General features: G+C 39.2%; 1 protein-coding gene across 4 annotated transcripts; it reads left to right on the forward strand.

Moving 5' to 3' along the window:
- Window positions 1-1,308: 1,308 nt before the first annotated feature.
- On the forward strand, window positions 1,309-18,394 carry RC3H2 (ring finger and CCCH-type domains 2; the record flags this gene model as incomplete). 4 transcript variants are annotated; one of them, XM_084272451.1, is made up of 20 exons in its annotated part: window positions 1,309-1,539; window positions 2,977-3,094; window positions 3,544-3,777; window positions 4,729-4,904; window positions 6,150-6,350; window positions 6,729-6,861; window positions 7,099-7,217; window positions 7,602-7,714; window positions 8,336-8,644; window positions 9,394-9,608; window positions 10,542-10,969; window positions 11,404-11,574; window positions 12,678-12,833; window positions 14,166-14,379; window positions 14,530-14,614; window positions 15,105-15,186; window positions 15,592-15,738; window positions 16,277-16,384; window positions 17,437-17,585; window positions 18,196-18,394. In XM_084272451.1, the coding sequence occupies 20 exons, from the start codon at window positions 1,309-1,311 to the stop codon at window positions 18,392-18,394; spliced, it is 3,588 nt and encodes a 1,195-aa protein (XP_084128577.1). The 4 variants fall into 4 exon arrangements, with proteins under 4 accessions (XP_084128577.1, XP_084128576.1, XP_084128578.1 ...); XM_084272450.1 differs by having other exon boundaries at window positions 15,592-15,726; XM_084272452.1 differs by lacking the exon at window positions 16,277-16,384 and having other exon boundaries at window positions 15,592-15,726.
- Window positions 18,395-19,089: the final 695 nt, after the last annotated feature.

Here is a 19,089-nt window from a genome sequence, read left to right on the forward strand (position 1 = left end):
TTTGCATTTCTAACAAGCTGCTAGGAAAAGCTTGTTCATAGCCTTGAAGTGAACTGACTGGTCTCTAGGTTGCTTATAAAGTCAACATCATTGCACATTGCCACAGAGGGTGGGGCTGTTTAGCTCTTAGGTGAAGCTTTGAATTGAAATCTTCGTGATGAAAGCTTGAATGTAAATGGTTTCGATTAACTTCTTCAGCCTGCTGGCTTTTCCAACAGCATAAGTTACATAAGAAGGGGTGTCCTTCAGAAGTTTCTGTAAATCCGTGTTTTCTTTGGAATACTGTTGCAGTTTTGTGTAGCTGCATACACAAAAACATATTGCTTACATACATGTATGTAAACAATTCTCACGGTACCACTGCAGAGTGAGATGTGTCAAGAGAAACTCAGTAGCAGGCCTAAGCTAAGTTACTGCTTTATCCTAAGTTTTGTCCTCAATAGGTGGAATTCCAACACATCAGAGATTTTTCTCACTGAGTTCATGGAAGTGGAGCTGCATTGTGTAAGGTGCTCAGCAAAACTGAGCACAACAGTCTCTGCCCTTGAATGCTCCAGTGGGTTCAGGCAAGAAAAGGGGGAAGTAAAGCAAGAGAATCAGAAAGCTAAAACCTGCTCTCTCATTCTCTCAGTGTTTACATACAACTCTTAACATTTGTTAATTTGTCTCTTACAGAATGGGAAAATTTGTCTTTTTTAAAAAAGCAAAGCTGTGCTTAGTTTGGTGTCTAGTTAAATCTAAATAAGCTCTGTAGAAGAAGGCATTGTTCTACTTCAAATGGAAATAAGAGTTTAAACACACAGACCTGCAAAAAAACCTCCAATGCCTGTGTCTTTTCCCTACCCCAGATCCATTCTGCAGCCAGGGAATGCTTTGAGGGTTTTGAAAACTTGGTTAGATGAGAGAGTCTGAAGGGTGGTTACTGTGATTCATGGCTTTACACTTCCTATGCCAATAAATATCTTCCTCTTCCTATGCTAAAGGTGTATATAGTCCAGTGAGAAGAACCTTACTGCCATTTGCTGTGAATAGGTTCAACTTCAACCTGTTGTGATCTGCATTAATTCAGTTCATGAGCCTTTTTTGGTACATTATTAAACTAACAACGTTGGGTTTTTTGAGTACTTAGATGTAAGGATTTGGTTTTATTCTGTAAAATATTGAAATGGTGGGGGTTTTAATTGAAACTCATTTGAAATTAGCAGAAAGCATGTTTTAAATGCTCTTTTTATTCATTTACAGCTGCCAAAACATAGTACAGTGAAATAATGGTCTGCTAGCCTGCTAAACAAGTGTCCAGCTTCCACAATGCCTGTGCAGGCAGCTCAGTGGACAGAATTTCTGTCCTGCCCAATCTGCTACAACGAGTTTGATGAGAATGTGCACAAACCCATCAGCTTAGGTTGCTCTCACACTGTCTGTAAGACCTGCCTGAACAAGCTTCATCGCAAGGCATGTCCTTTCGACCAGACTGCCATCAATACAGACATCGATGTGCTTCCTGTAAACTTTGCACTCCTCCAGTTAGTTGGAGCCCAGGTATGATTTCAGCAGCTCTTTGTTTTGCCACTTCATGTTATTACTGTTTGTATGCCAGTTGCAATACGTGTGCTGATATTTTTTCCATCATTTTAGTGTAGAAAAAAAAAGGTAAGACTTTAATTTTGTCACATTTAGAAGTCCATATGTACTCTAAAAGCAACTACTCTGTTTTCAGGGCCATTCTCATAGTATGGAAACATGTTCTAGTTGTAAGTTGAATTTGGGTTTTAAAAGGCTCTTGAACTGTGACTGGAGAAAAATACCTATTAGGAAATAGACAGTGGTCTGTCACAGTTGTCATTAGAGAAGCGAATTTGCAGACTGCACTCCTTTACCATACCCTTGCAAAGGAATCTCATTTCTCCATGTCACATGTCCCAGTGTAGCTAGCTGTTTAACCAAGTTTCAGAAGTGTCTGTGTACATTTTTCTAAAAATATGCATGATGATGGCTTTTCAGTTGGGTTTTCAGACACTGGCTAATCAGGCCAGGAATGTTCCCCGTGCTGTCTTGTAGCTGTGGCACAACAGTGATTATATAATCAGCACTGCGCTTCATGGAGACTGAATAAGTCTGTTCACCTTATGCTGATTCATTCGCTTTTTCATGTTACTCTCCCTGTAACACCCTGGTGATGCAGTAAGAAGATGCTTTTAACGTTGCTTCTTAGTGTCTTATCACACACCTTGACACAGCTATTGGTAATAACACTACCTGTGTCCAAATGGTTGTGTTTTCCAAGCTCACATGTTCCTTTCATTATTTCTTTTATTTCTAAGCTTGTGTCCCATCACTGCCTTCATCTCACAACATTCATTTTATTTTCCTGGTCTCCTAACTTCTTGAAACATCTTTCAAACACTTGGATGTATTGTGACTAAGACTCTGTTTTCATTGTCTGACCTTGTTACTCTACTTTGAGGTTTTTCCCACCAACTTCAGTTTGCTACTTTCATCTTTGAAGACTTCAGCATGCCCAAATTATGCTTAAATTATTATTTCAACTTTGCATTTGATTTTTTTGTGTTTTCTTGCCAGTTAACTTCTGTCTTAACCTCCTTTGTCTGTCAGTAGTAAATCATGCTGATCTTGTACACTGATCATCCTCTCAAATCTTGTGGTTTTCACCCTTTAAGTACCTTCTCAGGTAGAGAAGGTACAATAGATCTATTGTTTTCTAGCCTGCTTTTGTTCTTAATGGGTTGAGTACTAACAAAAATAATCTTTCATCTGCCTGATCCTCATCTTGAGTCCTTTTTGTTGTTCCTCATTTTGTTCTACATACCTTGGGTGGGTCCTGTCTTCTCTAAAAGCAGTGTGCATCTGCAGTGTTATGTAATTGATAGTAGCGATGTTGGTGCCATCGCAGGCATATCAGGTCAGCTGGGTATATGTAATTCTTCTCCCCCCTTCATTCCCCTTGCATTTTATTAGGTACCTGATCATCAGACAGTAAAGTTGAGTAATGTAGGAGAGAACAAACATTATGAAGTAGCAAAGAAATGTGTTGAGGATTTGGCACTCTACTTAAAGCCATTGAGTGGAGGAAAAGGTGAGTCTCTGCTAACAGCAAGATGTTGCTGTTGCTTTTATCAACACTGTTCTCAGCACTGATTTTTAGGTGTCAGTGGGATAATCCTCTCATTTTTAAAAATACATTTTTCCTTGCATCTTTAAAAGCTTGTTCACACCTGTGACACATGCTTTTTTAATATTTTTTTAAGTTTACAAAATATCCTTCTTTATTTAAGACTGTTTCCTTGGGGCTAACTTTGTGCTAAAGCTGAACTTCCCTCAAAGGGTAAATTTGATGTTAATGTAAGAATTTAAAATTCTTTATGATAATGAGTTACACAGAGTTGCTGAAGAGAAGGGAAGATACTTGTGACTAGTATCCAAGTCCCAGAGAAAGAAATATTCTCTTGGCATTTTTGTTTGTCTTATCAGAATAGATTTATCTGATTAGAAGCACTAGTTTGCCTTTTCTTGCTCTCTTTGAAGGTGTTGCAAGCTTGAATCAGAGTGCACTGAGCCGTCCAATGCAAAGGAAGCTGGTGACGCTGGTGAACTGTCAGCTGGTAGAGGAAGAAGGTCGGGTTAGAGCTATGAGAGCAGCTCGATCACTGGGAGAGAGAACTGTTACTGAACTCATCTTGCAGCACCAAAATCCTCAGCAGCTTTCTGCCAATCTGTGGGCTGCTGTCAGGGCACGAGGATGCCAGTTTCTAGGACCAGGTAAAGTACCTGTAGAGTCTGCAATGGAGCATACTCAGCTTTTCTTGACACAAAACAAATCCTTTGGAAATGTCTTCAGTTGAGATGTAATTACTTCTGGTTTTCAGCTTTTTGTCAAGGAGAAAGCGGGGGGGGAAGAAGACCACAAATTAGTCAAATTTGGATGATTTGTAGTTTTGTGTTGTTTTTTTGCTTGGGTTTTTTTTTCCCCTATTGCTCTTTGAAATTTTGAGGAAGCATTTAATAAATTCTGGCAAAGAAGAATCTATAAGCATGCTTTCTACACAGTTTGCAATGTGGTGTAACAGTAACACAGGCTGGTGTGCTGCTGCCTGTAGTCAGAATTGGAAAGGAAACTGCAAACACTCTCTTGTTCATACTTAAGCTGTGAATATAATCAGTCTAACTTTAGTTGCAGCATACTTTAATTTTTAAAATTTTTAATAATCCTGTTTACATCTTTGACAGAAGCAGCAAATTCTTAGTTAAGGATGTTGCTAAAGCAAGCACAGAAATGAGGAGGGAAGTATGTTTATGCTGGAAGTAATCCTCTCTTGACTCCAAGTTGATGAGTAGCATTGCTGTACTGTTCCCATATTTATTTTATATGCTTTTGTGGTGTAGCATTGATGAAATGTCCAAAATGACAAAGGCTGTGAAACTGGACTGTGGAAAAAGTGTAAAATCTACACTACTGATGTGTTTATTACTGAAAACTAGACTTGGCTTTAACATTTGTTGTGCTCAGAGTGCTCCTAAAAACAACTACCAAACTAGCAAGTTTCTTAATGTTTATGAAGATTTTTTTCTTATGATTAGTAAAATAAAAAGTAATCAGGAATTATGTTCGAGATGCTTCAGATGCTCCTATTTACAGCATTAATACATGATACCTTTGCTGTTTGCCAGCAATATATTTCACTTCCTCTCTTTTCTTTTTATGTGCTCAAGCTATGCAAGAGGAGGCACTGAAACTCGTATTACTGGCACTGGAAGATGGCTCTGCACTCTCAAGAAAAGTTCTGGTACTTTTTGTTGTACAAAGGCTAGAACCAAGATTTCCTCAGGCCTCTAAAACAAGCATTGGTCATGTTGTGCAGCTACTGTATAGAGCATCATGCTTTAAGGTAAAATACCAGTACTTGAAGTGTGTTGCTATGAACTAGTGGAGCTCCAGAGAACCTGACCTGGGTTTAGTATCTTTTACCTGTAAAAGGTTACAGAAATTCTGTTTCTCCCCATTTAAATAGACTAATATTTTTATCCAGAAGCATCATGGACGAGTAGTTTAATATTAAATTCCCTGTGAAAAGAACAAATGGTCACATATGGAATTACCTGGACTAGATTCCAAAATTATTGCACTCATAGGTAGCTGCTGCTCATCAGGTGGAAATTATCTCCCGTGAAGAAGGCACAAAACCTGACTGTCAGCACTCCTAACCTGCTTCAGGAGGAAGTGAAATCTTCTGAATAAAATAAAAAATTATATTAAACTCACAAGAGGTGGCCATGGGCAGACATGCCAGGCTGGGTGCTCTCAAGGCCTAGAATCCAGTCCCGGATTTTTAAATAAAACTTTTGGGATGATGTACTCCTGGGACCTTCCTCAGCTCCAACACCAGGCATGAGAGGAACACCCTACATGGAGTGTTCTCTCAGCCTGAGCTCAGATTTTGTGCTCCAGCACATTTGGCACTCTTCTTTTTCTTTTGTCTGTAGCTACCTTGCACTGAAGAGCCCCTTTATTTTTGATATATAGGGGTAGCTTGTTCCCAAATCTTTATATCTGGAAAAGAGTAAAAAGTTAATTCCATAGGTTCTTTTTCCTTTCTTTTTGAATCACAGCAAAAAACATGATTATCAGAACATCACTAAACTAAATATTAAAATAGTGAGACCTGTGTCTCTCCTTTATGACAAATAACTTAGGTTATGTAAGAATTTTATTTAACATTTATAGTAGGTTCTGAGTTAAATATTCAGTTATTTAAATGTCAATATCTTATTTTTTTTTCTCTTTCTATAATTTAAGTAACTTTCCTTTTTCTCTAAGTCATTCTTTAATGTTAAGTAGCAAAACCTAGTAGTAGAACTGTCTCATACTGAACAGTATCTTCTATGACTTAAGCAAATCTGATTGCTTTCCTAGTTGGAAGTAGTGGAGTTGGTATAGCTTTGCAACTATGATCTGTAAAACAGTAAAGAGCTCCTGGTCTGCTTGTGCACTGCTTGCTAAGGGGGTGAAGAAATGCTAAATACAGAAAAGTATGTTAAAAAGTGATACTGCTGTGATTTGTGCTGTGTAATTCTTTCTGATGGGCTTGGAGATTTTTGTTGTTACTAAAGGAGTATTTCTGACTATTTATTAGGTCACTAAAAGGGATGAAGATTCTTCTCTGATGCAACTGAAAGAAGAGTTCCGGAGCTACGAGGCGTTGCGGAGAGAGCACGATGCCCAGATTGTTCACATTGCCATGGAAGCAGGACTTCGAATATCACCCGAACAATGGTCTTCCCTTCTCTATGGTGACTTGGCACATAAATCACACATGCAATCCATTATTGACAAGGTTTGTCAAGGAGATGATTTTTTATCTTTGTAGGATTAGATTAGAGTATTAAATGTTATAATAAAAAAATACTAAGAACCACTTGAGTTTGTCATATCAAATATCTATGAGAAATAGTTTCTTTCCTGCTGTAGTATATTCTTCTTATGAAGACATTTTGTTTTCCAGTAGTTTGTGTCATTCCCTTTTTCTGTGTCTTATGATGAAGCTTCATAGGGCAGATTCTGAGCTGAGAAATATCATTTCTCTCCAGTGATACTCTCTATATGCCATCTGAAGACACTACATGTTGCATTTAGCAACCAGTTTAATTAAAAAGTTAGGATTAGTAGCTCACAGTTGTAAGATGCAGCACACTAATGCTTGCTTTATTTTCAGCTCCAATCTCCAGAATCTTTTGCAAAGAGTGTACAAGAATTGACAATTGTCTTGCAGCGCACGGGGGATCCTGCAAACTTAAACAGGCTGAGGCCTCATTTAGAGCTCCTGGCAAACATAGATCCAAATCCAGGTATGAAAATCAAGCTTTTAAAGTATTTCTTGATCTTTTTCGTGTCTAGTAAAGAAATTCAGATGCTAACCTCTGTTCCTGGTTTCAAAATCACTGTTAACTAACTCAGTTTGTCATAAACTCCTCTTCAGGACACTCTGTCCTAGTGCTTGATGTTTTGAAGTACTAAAAGAGTTGCCTTTTACTTGTGATACTGGAGTTACTGGCAGACTGACGAGCCTGCTTTAATAATTTTAGACGCAGCGTCACCAACATGGGAGCAGCTGGAAAATGCAATGGTGGCTGTAAAGACTGTTGTACATGGGCTGGTGGATTTCATTCAGAATTACAGCAGGAAAGGCCATGAGACTCCACAGGTAACTCATTCCATTGTTGCACTGCATATCTTAGTGTACATTTACTAAAAGATGTGACTTTGAAAAATTACCATTGATTTGAAATATTTATGTCATCTTAACTGATGATACTGTTACTTGCTGCATGCAGGTTTAGAGAACTGAACTCAAACTGAACTCAGGTTTTGAGAATGTAACTGAATGTGGAATGCAGCAGAGCTTGCTGTAGTGAGATCCATACAGTATTTAGCCCATTGAGAAAGTTTACTTAGTTTTCAGATTAAAAACTGAGATGCAAACTGTAAAAGCATATAATGGATGTTTTCTTGGATTTTAAACATACTTCTTTGTAAATGTCTATTAGATTGTAATGTCTTGTGGTTGGTTTTGGGTTTTTTTTTAAAGCCACAACCAAACAGCAAATATAAAACAAGTATGTGCCGAGACCTCCGACAGCAAGGGGGATGTCCAAGAGGAACCAACTGTACATTTGCTCATTCTCAGGAGGAGCTTGAAAAGTGAGTGTGGGAGACTTCTTTTTTCCCCTTCTTTCACATTTTAAAAATTTAAATCCGAGCAATCTCTGTTGAATTTGGAGAACTGTTTCTTCTGTGCATGTATTCATTTGGAAGGATTTGTGAGTTTCTCGAAGCAAAAACTCCTTACATGAAACTGAAGGTACAGTGAAGCAGTATATGTAAACTAATTTCAGGTTTATTTTTATTTTACGCCTCATGAAGTACGATTTCACTTCCTGAAACTGTGTGTAGGCTCAGTGTTTGTCAGGGATTGGTTGTATTACCTATGATAGAGTGTTTATTACTTTTTGATTGATTGAGGAGTGAAGTTGAATCATTTAGGTAGTGTGTAACATGCATTCTGGAAGCTGCTTTTGCCCACTTCCATTTTCAGAGAACTACAGAAGTGAATCTTGTAAGAGAGATGATCTTTGGTTACAAGGAAGGCATTGATGCTCTGTGTATGGATTGTTGAAAATAGGCACCAGTTTAAAGCCCTGCAGTCTTTGGATATCATGTTCCCCTCAATCCCTTCCTTCTAGTAATTTCACAGATATATTAAGCTGTATGATAAGCACTTTGAATTGTCTGTCTGTGTGTTTTGCACATGTCTATTTATAGATACCGCTTGAGGAACAAGAAAATCAGTGCAACAGTGAGAACATTCCCCCTTCTGAATAAAGTTGGCGTAAATAGCACCGTCTCAACCACAACGGGAAACGTCATTTCTGTCATAGGAAGCCCTGAAGCAACAGGGAAGATGGTGCCAAGTACTAATGGAATAGCTAATCTAGAAAGTGGTGTTCCCCAGTTGATCCCTCGCTGTGCAGACACCTCCTTGAGAGCTTTGGAGAACACCAAGAAGGGAGGGAAGACTGGAGCCAATGGCCAGAATGTTTCTGGATCCCCTACAGAATCACTCCCTGAAAAGTAGGTAACTCTTTCCTGAAGATAAGTAAAAATAACGTTTTGCTTTTGGATGGACATTGAGCATGAGGGCGGTGAACACTACATACTGAATTCTGGTCCTGGCCTGCAGTTGTTGCTGGTGCTCACTGGCTGCAGAGTTGTGTAAAATCTCTTACTGCAGTGCAGGTACCTTTAGACAAAGTCTCTGGATTCCAGTTGTCAGAGCCAGCATGGATTGGTTTAGCTGTTGAGTGCTGCCATGCAATATAGCTAAAATGGTAAACCTCCCTCTTTATCTTCTGTTGTGTTGATCTCTGGTATTTTTCTTACATTTGACTCATTACATAAAAAATAAAACAAACTTGGCTCAAAATTTGTCACTTCCTGAAATCAAGAAGGATGCACCTAGTGCATAGTCACTTAATGATCCTGGAAACCTTCAGGTTTGGGGTTTGTCTTTTTTTCCCCTTAAAACTTTTCAGATACTTCTCCAGGAAGCACTGAGCCTCTAAGCAACTCTTTTGAAGCCTTTATCTTTACCAGAATATGCTTAGAAGTTGATTGTAACCTTCTGAGTATATACCACAACATTTATATGCACTTTTGAGTTCTCTTAGGAGAACGTAATAATAGTATCAGGTTTAGGGTACGAAAAATAATTCCAGAGGAAATACCATGGTCTGAATTTCCACGTTACATGGGAGTGTACATGAAGAGATGACTGAAATAAGTAAAGACATTCTTAACGATTTCTTGGTAATCCTTTTCAGTAAAATTGGTTCTCCACCCAAGACTCCTGTAAGCCAGGCAGCAGCTACCTCAGCTGGTCCTCCTAATATTGGAACAGAAGTTAATTCTGTGCCTCCAAAATCCAGCCCATTTGTTCCCAGAGTACCAGTCTACCCTCCACATTCTGATAATGTTCAATATTTCCAAGATCCCAGGACTCAGCTGTCATATGAAGTTCCACAGTACCCGCAGACAGGTGAGTGAGATAAGCACTGAATCAAAATAGCTCTGAACTTTTCTCTAGGTAAGCCTGAATGCTGAGAAATCAATTTTATCTTAGTTTTGTGGATTTTTTTTAATGTTTTTTGCAATATCATTGGAGTCTTCACATAACCAGATGCGTTGCTGAGCATGGGAGGGACCTGTAGTTTGCTCCCAGTATTGGTGGTTCTTGACTGTATGTTTTATGCAACTTGTACTTCAGCATCCAGGAGAACTTGAACATTGAGGTCTTTCATGTAATTTTTCCTTTGTTAGCTTTTATTTGCATTTATTTAGCCTTGGCACCTCATGCCCTGTCCATGAGGATATCCATAGGCAGGATTCAGATGCACAGCATCCTTCCACTGTGAGATGTAAGAGCTTTGTGTTTGCTCAGATGCTTTTGAAAGGCTTCAGTCATCGTTTGAGGTTGCAGTGTACACATTTATATACAAGCACACAATTAAGTGTTCTAACAGTAGATCATTCACAAGCTCCTAAAACAAAAGTTAGAGGTGCTCAGACAGTCCTCTCCAAATTAAAAAGAATAAACCAAGTGTGAAATAATTACTTACAGACCTTTGGAATTACTTTGTTTTTAAGCAGTGAGATAACTATTTAACTTCTACGTAAAGTCCTTAAGATGCCATCTTCTCAGTCCTGTAGTCATCACATAGCAGGTAGGAGCGATGGCAGAGAAACTCCATTTTCCAAGCCAGGTCACACTGGTGAAGGGTCAGCACTTCACCTGCAGATAAGGTTGTCATACATGAAGTTACACACAGAAACACGATAGGGTCAGTGACAGGTTTGTGACATGTGACTTCATTCTCTAAAGGTACTTACCAACACTACTTACAGTTTTAGAAGGTGTAAAATGATGGGTCATTTGTGGTTACATTAAATATGCCTTTTTCCAATTTTTAAGGATATTATCCACCACCTCCAACAGTACCAGCTGGTGTGGCTCCTTGTGTTCCTCGCTTTGTGAGGTCCAATAACGTTCCAGAGTCCTCCCTCCCACCTGCTTCCGTGCCATATGCCGATCATTACAGTACATTTCCCCCTCGAGATCGACTGAATTCTCCTTACCAACCTCCTCCTCCGCAGCCGTATGGACCAGTTCCTCCTGTCCCTTCTGGAATGTATGCTCCAGTTTATGACAGCAGGCGCATCTGGCGCCCACAGATGTACCCACGAGATGATATTATTAGGAGCAATTCTTTACCTCCCATGGATGTGATGCACTCATCTGTCTATCAGACATCATTACGTGAGAGATACAACTCTTTGGATGGGTATTACTCTGTGGCTTGTCAACCTCCAAACGAACAGAGGACTGTGCCTTTACCAAGGGTAAGTGAGAGCCAGAAGGGGAAGGCTGTAGCCTTGGTTCTGAAGGTCGTTACTGCAAAGTTGGTAAATAATTAGCGTAGACCTCTTCTGATAGCTTAGGGTTACAGTGATGACATGATCTGGACAGAGTTCTTGTCTTGTTTTTAACTGTGATAAAATGGGCTTGTAAAATACACCAATCTAATCTAGATTGGGACCAGAGTCCCTTTGCCTCTTTAATGCCCATGCATGTTGCTTGAATTAATTCCACATTTTAGATTTGAGTGGCCATAAAAGAGCGAGGTCCTCCTCCAAATCCTAGTGAAATTCTAGTGACATCAATGGAAGGTTACAGATCCAAGGGAACTTAGGGGTCCAAGTGTGTCCTGTGCAAGTGTGTTACCCTCTGCTTGGAGTATGACAGGATATGCAGTCCTGTATTTATTATTGCTTAGGAGCCTTGTGGTCATTTGAAGACTGGTTACGATGAGCAGTTACGACGGAAGCCGGAGCAGTGGGCACAGTACCACACGCAGAAAACTCCCCTGGTATCGTCAACCCTTCCTATGGCAACACCATCTCCAACACCACCTTCTCCTCTCTTCAGCGTCGATTTCAGCACAGAGGTGGGAACCCAAAGAACTTCTTTATTTTCCCTTCCAGTTTCTGTAAGAGGCCATTTAGTAATTCTAGTAAAGGTTTTCTACCTGACATCTCTCGTTCATAAAACAAATCTTCTAGCAAAGGGAAAATAATATCCAATAATGAATACATTCAGTTTGATATTAAGGTGATGCTGACCATTACTGCTGAAAAAAAATCAAGAAGTTAAATTCAATTTCCCCTAACTAAAGGCAAAGTAACTTTATTGAACCAGCTTTGTGACCCTCCAGGATTTTCTGTAGGGAACACTAATTGTTTTCCCTGAAGAAGGACTTTCCCTTTTGTATTCCAAATGGCATTAGGACATGATGAGTAGACTGAATCAAGCTGCAGGTGCTTGTCAAGTCCCAGAGAATATGTATCCCTTTGAAGTGACAAAAGGCATTGGCAGAACATTGTGTACTTATGTGACACATTCTGTAAATAAGAGTGGAAACTCAGTAAATAGCAATAGTGTGCTTTTGAAGAAAAAAAAAATCTTGTGATATTTATTTTCTGTATGTGTAAATTAAATGCATCCAGAAACTTGTTGGAGAACCACTGTGCCAAGCACTCTGTGCTGTGGTTTGACAGTTCTGTTGGTGATATTTCAGGCACCAGGCTGATTATTCAGAAAGGTCTTGTAAGGTACTTGAAGTCCCTTACTGGGGGCGTTCAAGGTAGAATCAGGATTTCGACCTTTTCATCCAGGCTGGAGGGTTCAGAGCTGTACTTCTGTCTGCCACTGGCTTGCACACAAAAGGACAATGCATGGCTTCCTCTCAGTGTAATTACTGTAGGGATTTGCCTGAAGAAACCTGCCACTGACTTAGTGACACTAATTTCAGTCTCCCATCTTGGCAGAGCAGGCAGTTATTTGTAAGCTTGACCTCCTTGGATGGCTGCATTGGTTTAAAATTTGACTGAACTGGTTATGTTGTACCCGAGTGACGTCTTAGAGGTGCCTGGAACTCCTTGGTTGACTTTTAAGATCATTTAATTAAATAGCAGTAAATGTGTTTTTCTTCTTTTAAGACTGATTTCCCTGTTTTGATTATTCACTGCTTATTTATTCCCTTTTCCATAGTTCTCAGAGTGTGTCAGTGATTTGAGTGGAACTAAATTTGAGGAAGACCATCTCTCTCACTATTCACCGTGGTCTTGTGGCACTATTGGCTCTTGTATAAATGCAATCGACTCAGAGCCCAAGGATGTGATTGCCAATTCAAATGCCGTGTTAATGGTAGGGGTTTTCTGCACGTTATCTCATTAGTGTAATGATACTTCATGCTGCAGTGTCTTCTGTTTTTAAACAAGTCTTTTTTAAAAGTTGGTAGCTTCTATTCTTAGTATTTTAAGGTGGTTCTGCCTATTTGAAGTTGTTTGGAATATCGCTTCCCAGTTTTGTAAATAGATAATGTATTTATTTCAATGGCAGAATGTAGCCTCAGATGTCTGAAACAACTATAATTTAATGACAGATCTCTGTACATCAAACTTGTAGCCAAAATATTTTGAGTAGATGGTCTGTAAACTGATAACAGTTAATTAATTTTAAATGTGTTCTCTGATTATTAGTGGGATGATTTTTTCATGACTTAATTTTGTCTCTCTTCAGAGTTCTTTTATATAAATGTTTGTGTACACAAACATCCCTACAATTTCTGAGGCATCTGTAATAGTCTCCAAATACATTGCACTGGGCAACTGGACTGGTTAATTCAGGGTCGCTGTGCAGAGGTGTTTCCATTGCAGAAACACATTTCCTATTGGGCTTAAGTGCAAGTCCAGCCTGTAGGCATGAATCACTAGCCTCTTCAGGACTCTGCTGGTGTTGCCATTGCTTCAGAAAATTCTTTACTTTGAAGTTTATCTCCAGCAATATACACTCACAAAGAAAGGCTGAAATACTGTGGACCCAGGATAATCAGTGTGAACTTAATCTTGGCTACTAGGCACCCCCAGAGAATCTGTATGAACTGTTTTCCTCGATACCTCTTTGTTGGAAGGCACAAGCTCCTCTAATAAACAGTTTAAAGCCAACAAATCTGTGAAAATAAAATACAGATTTTTTTAATGGCCCATTTTCCATGAGAGAAGAAAAACTAATGTAAAGACTTTAGGGAATAAAAAATACGTAGTATGAATCCTGGAATACAGCTCACCTCTGGAGAGGTAAGAGCTCATGTTTTGTAGCAACTTTCTGCTATGCAGTATAGCAGGTTACCTCTATTTCCTATGAAACAGGTGATGCCAAATCTCATCCCGAGCTGCCTTTGATACTGCCTCCTTCAAGTATTGGACAGGGTACTGAAGGACCTTAAAACATACTGGAACTTTCTCTGCCTGGAAACACAAGTTTGGAAAAGCAAAACTATTTCTTCCAGCACTGACAGTAACTCTCTGATGGTCAGATTGCCATTAAAGGGCAATAGTTAAATGTTGCAGCCCAGCTTGGCCCTCTAGTTGGGCAGATTTTCAGCATTGTATTCAGCAACTGTAATCAGAAAGTTATTGGCCAACTGAATATCCTCAAGTGAGTTCATGTGTCATCTTCTGTCTCCTAAATATGTAGGATTTGGACAGCGGGGACGTTAAAAGGAGAGTCCATTTATTTGAAACTCAGAGAAGGGCAAAGGAAGAAGATCCTATAATCCCATTTAGCGATGGACCGATCATCTCCAAGTGGGGTGCAATCTCCAGGTCATCCCGCACAGGTTATCACACGACAGATCCTATTCAGGCCACTGCTTCCCAAGGAAGTGCTACTAAGCCCATCAGTGTATCAGGTACAAGTCTGGGCTTCATGTGACACGTGTACATCATGAGCATTTCTTCCTGCTTGTGTTTACTACCACAAGGAAGATGTAAAGAGCTAAAATACCTGTGCATCCCACTTGAACAGAAAAAGTAATGAATGGTACCTTCATTTCTTACAGATTATGTCCCTTATGTTAATGCTGTTGACTCAAGATGGAGTGCCTATGGCTCAGATTCTACTTCCTCAGCACGTTATGCAGAACGGTATGGAGATCTTTCTGTGTCCTGGTAAAAGCATTATTCTGAATGTGAGGAGAAAAAAATCTGCAACTATTAATAGATGTTCTTAATTTTAAAGTAAAAGATTTTTTTTCCCTCTCTCCAGCATAAAGCCTTGGGAAAAAACTAGGTTAAAACTTGTGTAGTCTTTAATACTTAATGCAGCTAATAAATTTGCCATTACTAGCAATGTATCCCTTGAGAGACCTGATCAAAGAATTGGAGTCAGATACTGCCAAGCTGTCGTGTCAAAGAGTAGTTTCTCTCAAGTTTTCTTGCCATGTCTTAACTCATATGTAAAATAAGGATGTGTCTGTTGTGCATAGTACCTTGGGGTATTGAGAGCCCCAATGAAGAGTGTATTACCTTAGTCACGTAGCTTCTGTCCAAAAATCTAACATTGGTGGACTAATGAAGTGCATGTTAATTTAGAGAACTTGTTTTTAATTCCTAGTTTTGCCTTTTTCTCTTAAAGGGACAGATTCATAGTTACAGATTTGTCTGGTCACAGAAAGCATTCCAGCACTGGAGATTTATTGAGTATTGAATTACAGCAGGTAAGATCAGATATTACACAACATGAGCTTTTAACTAAAAAAATAAGCAATTTAGTAAAATGATTTAAAATAAATTTTCTTGGTGTAGCCTACAGAAAACAGCACAATTGACAAAACTATCAATAAGCCTCAACTAGATGGTGCTACCACAACACTTGGTCCGATGCAAAAGGACTTTAATGGGGGCTGTTCTGTTGGCATCAATAAGGCTGTTTTGGGAGAACATGGTGGGCAAACATGCCAGCATCATGTCAGCAAATGCTGAATTAAATGCTGGGCATTGAGGGAATATGTAGTTACCCATCTAGCCAGAGAACTGTTCTTGTTGGAAGCTGGTTTATTTTGCTGTTTGACAATACGTGGTGTAAGTGTAGTTGTTGGTAACTGATAATGTTTCTTTTGTAGGCCAAAAGTAACTCATTACTACTTCAGAGAGAGGCGAATGCACTAGCCATGCAACAGAAGTGGAATTCTCTAGATGAAGGCAGTCGTCTCACCTTAAATCTTTTAAGCAAGGAAATTGATTTGAGGAATGGTGAGGTAAAGAAAAGGGTAGTGGGGATGAATCAAATCTTTGAGGTTTTTTGTCCGTACTGAAGTGCATGGGGTTTAACCAAGAGTTAAAGCTCTTAGTTTTAACATTCCCTGATGTTTATAACACATTCTGTGTGAGTTAAGTCATTGTTGTGGTTGCACCCAGTTATTTCCCTGAGATGAAGTAGGTGCTGTGCCTCTGTGCTGCTGCAAAATGGGAAGAACGTGACAATCCATTTTCATGCAGTCATTGCTTTTCATGCTGCTGGTACATGTTATAAATCTAAACTTTCTGCCAGTAGGCTACAGAAATGTCTGCTTCAGCATTCATTTTATCTCTTTCTGTACTTTAATATGATCAGATTTAGCTTCATAGCATATATTGTCTATGCCCAAAGTTCTGTTTGTGTTTAACTGGCCCTTTTGTATTGTAGTAAAGTCATGTCCTAGAAATGCATCTTCTGTTTTCACTTCAGTACTCAAGTGTTGTGTGAAACGGGGGAAAAGCCACCTTGATACCTTGATATTTACAGAACACTAATTCTTTTTCTTTCAGACTGATTATACTGAAGACTGTGCAGACACGAAGCCAGATCGAGACATTGAATTGGAGCTGTCAGCCCTTGATACAGATGAACCTGATGGGCAAGGTGAACAAATAGAAGTAAGTACATAAGTCTGTGTTTCTAAAGAGGTCTCTGTGTCCTCTCATTAGTTATTTAAAAGCTTCTAAAATTTCTTTGGGAATTCATGGAAGATTTGATTGCAAAGCCTTTTTGGTTTTAGTCTTAGCAGTGGTATTAAATATTTGCCTTCATTTAACACTAGGGGTCTCTTACTTCTCATTTACATACCCGGTGGTTAGTAGCACCTAAGGTAAAAACAGCTCAGGCTGTTCTTTGTCACAGCTTTTTATCTTTTGATAGTATTTAGTACTGATGGGACATCCCTTCCTTTCCCTTACAGTGTTGAACTGCAGTTAAGAATGTTGTAGGTTGAAGTTTATATTTAAATTTTATAATTTAAACCTTTTGCTCACCTGATTCTGATAATAAAATAATTTAACTGGTTGTGATCCAGTCATCTTTAGTTTACACTGCTGCTTCATTGTTTGTCTATAATTTTGGGCATCTGCCCGGTTTCTTCTATGCTATTTATTTCCTCTTTTGCCGTGGAGCCATAAAACATTCTGGCGTTCATTCTTAGCATTAGGATCAACTGTCCTCCCCTCCTGCCCCCCCAAGTCCTGTACAGTTAAAAGAACTAATGTTCTTATCTGGACCGTGTTCTAGAATACCTTCCAGTACTGGCATGTGGTACTGGCTGCAGCTTTTGTTTGCTCTGCCTGTGGTATGACACGTCATATGAACTGAATCTCCATTACATGCATGGAAGGACCTTTATCTTTAGCCTCTCCTCTACCCCTAATTATTGAAACAGCTCTCACTGTCTTTATTGCATCCTTTGTATCTCACCTGATGAACCGTATTTAGCAACTGTTGTTTATCCTACTGTTGTCATTCCCTGACATCTTGGAGTAATTGTTTTTTTTCCTTTTTCCCATAGTAAAATGTTATAGATGTTCTAATAGTATGAAATAAAAATAGTCTTATGACAAGACTCCTGTTTCCATCAGCTTTATGTAGTGGAACATAATAGGAGAATGTAAAGCTGGTAGCGACAGTATTGACGGACATTTCCCCTTTTCTCCTGCAGGAGATTCTGGATATACAGCTAGGTATTAGTTCTCAAGATGATCAGCTGCTCAATGGAACAACTGTAGAAAACGGGCATCCACTAAAGCAGCACCAGAAGGAATCTATGGAACAGAAGAGACAAAGTTTAGGTGAAGACCTTGTGATTCTGTGAGTGTTAGACAAAACAGCAGTGTCTGCCTGTAGTAGCCAAACAGCAGCAGCAGAATAGTTGAAGCATGATTGTTTAAGGATGAACCACGTACCTACTCAGACTCGGATTAGACACCTGCATTGTGTGTACATGAAGTGAGAAGAACCTGTTCAGAAATAGAATTAGGTCACAAATACGACAGTCACAGGATGGTACCATTGTTCTCTGCGTTGTTGTAACCCTATATACCGAACCGCCTCACAGCTGTCAGAAACACCTTTCACCTTCAGTAAGCAAAAAAATGCAGAAGTATTTTTATAGCTAACAGAAATTAAGAAAAACTTCAAAAGGTTAAATGTCATACTGTTTGCACAGATCTCCATAGAGAGGTAGTTTTTAAAACACACTATTTTAGGTTTCTATGTTCTGTAGTCTTTAACGTGTAATGCAGCCTTTGAACCTGAGGCAGACTGCATTTACCACCTCGAGCCTACCGTTCCGTAGGGAGATGTTTAGCCTGTTGCTAAAACCCAGTCTATGTCAGTATTTATTTAATGCACACAATTCAGTTCCGGATACTTGTGCATGTACTTGTTTAATATTTGTGTAACTTATTTTTCTCCTCAGGGAGGAGCAGAAAACAGTCCTGCCCGTAACTTCTTGCTTCAGTCAGCCGATCACAACATCTGTTAGCAATGCAAGCTGCCTGCCCATCAGCACATCAGTCAGTGTTGGCAGCCTCATTTTGAAAACTGCTCACATTATGTCTGAGGATAAAAATGACTTTTTAAAGCCTGTTGCAAATGGCAGGATGGTTAACAGCTGAAAGGCATTCATCTTTCCAGCTTGTGACCACACCATGGAAGCATTTACACTAGCTTTTTATATATATAATATATATTATATAATGTATATTTTTTTTAAAAAAAATAATATTGGGGTCATGCATTTCCTGTGGACTCTTTGATACTTCAAGCCCCTCTCTCATTAGCATTCTGAAGAAAAAAAAAAACACTTACTTTACTAGAGTAAGGCGTTCACTTTCCACAAATGAATGGAATTTGGACATTGTTTTACTTAAGCTTAAAGCAGCTTTTTATGAGTTTGTAGCAATCCGGTGCGGTATCTGAGCCATTCTTGTTTCAAATGGCTTCTGTAGAAAACTAACAACTCGGTTATTTAAACTAGCAGGATCCTATGATGATACATCTAGTGAAAGGAAGACTAACTTATTTGTCTCTATTTTGTTTCATGAGAGAAGAACTTGTGTCTTGTTGCAGCTGCTTTTTCTTTAGTTGTGGAACTTTGCATGGAGTATTGTTTCCTGATTGAAGACTGAGAGGTGGAGATTTGGACTTGAGACTTTTACAGGGTTAACACACCATTAGCTTTGCACTGCTACGTTACTTGCAGGTCTGTGGTGCAGCGCTTTGCTGCAGCTTTTTGTTGCCATTTCCCCCCCTCCCAATTTCTGCTTTAGTACTGTAGATACACATACACAGGCTACTTGTCCAAGTAAAG

This window comes from Gallinula chloropus (genome assembly GCF_964237585.1).
Source record: "Gallinula chloropus genome assembly, chromosome: 18".
Taxonomy (NCBI): Eukaryota; Metazoa; Chordata; class Aves; order Gruiformes; family Rallidae; genus Gallinula; species Gallinula chloropus.